The sequence below is a fragment of the Bison bison genome, unplaced genomic scaffold, assembly GCF_000754665.1.
Source record: "Bison bison bison isolate TAMUID 2011002044 unplaced genomic scaffold, Bison_UMD1.0 scf7180017864503, whole genome shotgun sequence".
NCBI classification, from domain to species: domain Eukaryota; kingdom Metazoa; phylum Chordata; class Mammalia; order Artiodactyla; family Bovidae; genus Bison; species Bison bison.
In genome coordinates, this window is record NW_011495061.1 from 3,260,952 (window position 1) to 3,266,260 (window position 5,309).

General features: G+C 59.2%; 1 protein-coding gene across 1 annotated transcript in view; it reads right to left on the minus strand.

Annotated features, from left to right (window-relative positions):
* Positions 1–3,626: 3,626 nt before the first annotated feature.
* Positions 3,627–5,309, minus strand: part of DPP6 (dipeptidyl-peptidase 6) — a 281,581-nt gene continuing 279,898 nt past the window's right edge. Inside the window, 1 exon segment of the mRNA XM_010829360.1 lies at positions 3,627–4,209. Within this exon segment, the coding sequence (XP_010827662.1) occupies positions 4,063–4,209 (147 nt within the window). The 3' untranslated portion in view covers positions 3,627–4,062.

The following is a 5,309-nucleotide window of genomic DNA, read 5'->3' on the forward strand; positions in this document are numbered from 1 at the left end:
CTTGCTGTGTGACTGTGGGCAACTCCCTTGCCTTCTCTGGTCTTCTGATCCCCTATCTATGTAGTGAGTGACGGGATTCAGACGGTGGTTGGCTTCTTTGAGCCTGTGGTTTGCAGAAGGGAGCCCAGGCGTCTCAGGGCCAGCGCCCGGTGGCCCGCCTGTCCTGACGCTCTGAGAAGCTCCCCTCGGGAGGCCGTGTCCTGGAGGCTGGCTCCTCCGCCACCCCAGGGTCCCTGCTTCTGCTCAGCAGCTCTCCTGAAACCTTTCTCTCAGGGATGCCAGGTGAAGATGAGAACCTCGGCTTTGAATGGAACGTGCGTGTCTCCCTCCCACCACAAGTTCACCTGTTGAAGCTCTAACGCTAACAGGATGGTTCTTGGAGACAGACCTTTGGGAGGTGGCTGGGTACAGATGAGGCCCCACGATGGGACTGGTGGTGGTGGTTTAGTTGCTAAGTCATGTCTGACTCTTGCGACCCCCATGGACTGTGGCCCGCCAGGCTCTGCTGTCCATGGGGATTCTTCAGGCAAGAAAACTGGAGTCGATTGCCACTTCCTCCTCCAGTACGGTGGGGTTAGGGGCTTTATAAGACGAGGAAAGTCCTGAGCTCTCCCTGTCTCTCTTGGGTACAGACACAGCCAGAGGATTCATCTGTGAACCAGGAAGAGGGTTCTCCCTGGGAACCTAACTTGCAGCACCCTGACTGTCAGCTTCCAGCCTCCAGAGCTCTGAGAACTCGGCTCCTGTTGTCCAAGTCGCTAGCGGACTGACACCCACCCACAACAGAGCCTGCAGAGGCGGCTTCCTCAGGGCTCCCGGAGCCGGGGCTCAGCTGCCCTCGCGTGTGCTCGGTGGATGCCAGAGGCAGGCGGGGAGCAGGACAGCTCTGTCGTGGCAGGGGGTTTAGGGGTCCCGTGGTGGGGGCTGGGGCAAGGCTGCAGGTGGGGCTCCCACGTGACTGCCGAGGGGAACGTGTTAGGCTCTCACCAGCCGGTCCTACATTGGAAGTGGGGACAGAATTCGGCCTGTACACACGGCCTGGTCGTCCTCAGCGTCCACACTGGGCTCTAACAGGCTTCCTGCTCTTTCCTCCTGCGACTGGCCCGAGAGCGCACAGCCAAGAGCTGCCGGAGGAGGGCCAAGGGCCTCCCTGAGAGGCCCCTCCAGCCTCTCCTGGGACCCTGAGGTTTCTAATGGGTTTGGAGGAGGTGACCGATCCTTCATGAGATCATTTTTCTGGGACTGCAGGTCAGGCAAGAGAGGAAGGGGCTTGCTTCCAGGCCAGGGGCACACATGGCCCCCTACCCACCTCCACGGCAGCCTCGCCCCAGGAGATGCCCCGGGTGGGGAGAAACGCCCCGGAGTCAGGGCTGTGCTCCCTGCGCAGGGCTCCGGAGCGCCACAGCTCTGTGGTCGCACCCCAACATTTTATTTTTTTTTTTTTATTTTTTATTTTTTTTTTCGCACCCCAACATTTTAAAGCTAATTGAAACCTGAAATAAGCAGCCACACTCAGGTGCGTCACACAAGCTGCCTCAAACACACAGGGCAGGCGCTGGGTCCAGGCCTCCTTCGAGGCCTCCTCCCTCCCTGGGGGGAAGTCAAGGGCGTTCGAGTGGAGCCGGGGTGGTCCCACCCGGGGGTCAAGGTCAGAGTCTACTCTCAGGGCCTGTCTTATCACCCTACACCCAGTGTTTCCAAAAGTGGGGAACGTGCAATCTTGTGCAAAACCATCAAGGCCCACCAGACAGGGAGGCGGTGTCCTTCCTGGGAAGGGGGCGGAGGCCGGGGCTGCAAGCGTGACCATGGGCACCAGGGTGAGCACGCCCGGCTGGGTGCGCCCAGCTGTGTCTCGCCCCTTGGTTGGGAGGGGTGCCAGCATCCAGCGGGGGTGACCAGACCGGTGGCCGGTTTCTCTGGGGCAGCGGGGGCTCGATGGTTTGGACAGTTCAGTTAATCAAGCTCTCTGCTTCCAGGCTGGGCTACATCAGACTTACTGACTTAAAAACGACAAAGTGAATGAGTCTCTAGCAGATGCGGGTTTGCTGACGCCTTCTAGTGAGCAACGCAGGGGCCTCAACGGAGAGCCAGTTTTACTGCTAGTGCTGGGCAGGGGCTCTGCGTCTTCCCCTTGAAACTTCAGACACGAAACTCAGATTCATGTCCCTGGGTGATCCCTGGACTTGACCGGTCCCGCTCTTTCTACCATCAGGGCTATTGCTACCGTGGACGCAGGTTTTAGGAGCTGCACGCAGACCCCTGAGGACACATCAGACCTGGTCAGGGCCCAGCGAGGACCGCGAAGACTTCTTAAACGTCGGCATGCTTTTTGGGGTGAAGGGGGGTGGAGGATAAGCAAGAAAAGAGCTCTCGAGTGGTAAAATAATGTTTTATTCCATGGATGAACACACTACCATGCCACACTTCACTCCCTCCTGCCAGACCTCATGGCCAGGGCCGGCCTCCCCTTTCAGACTGAGCTGGCTGTGCAGTCGGTCAGGCCCTGACAAGACAAAAAGCATGGCCAGCTGGCACTCGGAGTGGTCCTGCGGGCGGCACCTTCATCCTTTTCCCAAACGCTGATGTATCACCTGAAACAATCCCATGACGATCTTCCAGCCGGACCAACTGCAACTGACATTCAAAGCTCGTGGAGATGAAACGCAAACCTCCGAACACCAAAGAGTGACGCGGACCTGTCTTCTCTGCAGACGAGGATGTCAGGGACCTCCCGCTCCCCGGCGGGAGGGGGACCCGGAGACATCGGGACTGACGTTCAGGCTGTCAGCAAGCTCCAGAGGCGATGACGGTCTTCGGTGCGTTTCCAACCGGCACTCGTAGAGACAGCAGCTTGGCCAGGCTGCGGGCATGCAGGCGAAACATGACGAGGGCTTGGTGGAGGGCGGGGGCAGCGGCGATGGCTGACCGCAGTCCTGTCTCTATATACAACGGAGTGAGATACACACGGACGCTGGCTGTGCCTCTGAGCAGAGGACGCCTCACGAGGCCAGGCTGGAACGTCGCCGAGGCTGCTTGCGTGCAGGGGGTGGGGCGGGGGCGATGCTGCCACGGGCCCCCGCTTCCCTCACCCGAGCACACGTGACGGGCCTGGAGGTGCAGCCAACGCTTGGTCTTTTCATGTTCTTTAACCAAATGTCATCTGAAAAGACGACCTACCCAGGAGGAAAAGGACGGGCTTCAGGACGCGTGGAAACGGACGGCGCGAATCTGAGCCGGACCCTGACGCACTTGGTGGGGGGCGGGTTTTTATTCACGACCCTTTAGTGAACAGTGCTGGATGTCGTTTGCAGTATTTTTGAAATGTCCCCACAAGTCTAGAGACGACCTTGAGGAGAAAGCGTTACTTCTGATCTGGTTTTTTTTAATCCAAACAAGTGCAAAGCCTACATACTGACTGAACGAAACCAAGCAAAACAAAGCAAAGCAAAAAAAAAAAAAAAAAAGCACACAGCAAAACAACCCCGTGACCAGAGACAGTGTCAGGTAAAAACCATAGAAAAATACAAACAAATTCCAGAAGGTTAACCATTAGCATCAGCTACAGTGACACTTTGTACAGCCCCTTAAAATGCGGAATCTCCTAATTACAGACAGGAGCAGGCCAATCTAGGGACAGGTACTGTGAAAATAATTGTGCTCTGGTTGGTCCATGGCGCGGTGACCGTCACGAGGGGGTGATGCTCCCTGGTGGGCGCGGGACTCGGGGGGAGGCCGGGTCCCACGCTGCCGCTCGCCAGCTCCAGTTCCAGGGCCAGCTTCTGCTCTGCCATCCAGGCTCCGCTTTGTTCCTTGGGGAGGGTCATGGGGAGGCCCCGGTCACGCTGTGGGGGGGAGGAGGTGGTGGTTCCAGGCTCCGAGGAAGCCCCTCATGAGTGGCGACACACCTCCACTCGGCAAGGAGCTTGTTTCTGGAGCAGAAATGCCTTCAGACCCGAGACACACATGCGATGAAGGAGGCGCCCCACCTCTGTGGGACAGGCCGCGGGGTGCCCGGGGCAGCGTGCCCTGTCCCAGGAGGGGCCAGGTGGTGCGTCGTGGGGCTCAGTCCTCCTCCTCGTCCTCTCTCGCTGTGACTGCGGGGAGCTTGTCCTGGATCCTGAAGCACTCCACAAAGAAGCCCAGGATGGAGCGGTGCAGGTGCTGCTGGAGGGCGGCGCTGCTGAAGTAGTGGCTCTCGTCCGGGTAGATCTGAAAGGGGCAGAGGACTCAGCCACGTGGCCACCGCCCCCGTGTGGGCCGGGTGCCCAGGAGACGCGGGGACCCCCGGCCGCCCGCGCGGCCGGACCCTTAGCTCCGACGGCACAGGGCGTCCTCAGAGTATCAGGGAAGGAATCGGACGACACCCTGTTTAGTAGACTCTGCACATCTGGCTCTGCTTGTTCGGATCCGCAACGGATCCAGGCTCAGGGACCACAGAGGCCGTGGCCGGGCCTGCAGGGGTCAGGACTCCCAGAGAAGTGGGGGGAACCGCGTCTCTGCGACCCCAGTGAGTGCAGGAAGCTCCCGGCTCGCCAAGCGCAGGGGCTTTCCTGGACCTCAGTGTCCAGAGGTGTCCAATGGAGACGAGCATCATCATCAAATATAACTCATTAAGCTTGGTGAGGATTAAAAGACATAAAATTTCCCTGAAAGGCTCAGAACAAGGCCTGGGACACAAAACGTTGTGTTCAGTCGTGTCTGACGCATTGTGACCCTGTGGACTGTAGCCCACAAGGCTTCTCTGTCCATGGGATTTCCCCAGACAAGAATACTGGAGTGGGTTGCCATTTCCTTTTCCAGAGGACCTTCCCGACCCAGGGGTGGACCCCAGGTGTCTGGCATGGCAGGCGCCCTAGGACACCACGGGGCTGAAAAGATGGCAGCTGATCATCCCGTCCCCAAGTGTGATGACCCCGGGCACCACCTGGCCTCCACACGAAGGGCCCGGTCCCAGCAGAGAGAGAGCGCCAAGTCTCACTGGCCCCAAAGCCTGCGGTCTTGCCAGGAATCCGGGCTGCCTCTTGCACGTGCACCCCGTCCTTCTCTTGTGTCTTTGGTGCCTTTTGACACCCACCTTGGTCTCAGTATTTAGGAAGGCGGTCCTTGAGCTCGTGCCTGTGCCTTAAACCTCAAACAGCTCTGAGAGTACAGAGCAGGAGGCACATCTCCCCTTGCTGGGTCCTGGGCCCCAGAGCCCTCAGCTGGCCTTGTCACCATTACAGGCTTGAGCATCTCAGCTGCTCTGTGCCTGCAGCAGTATCCAGGGGGCCTAGGCTGGGCCCCGCCCGTATCTGCGGCGGGGGCCACTC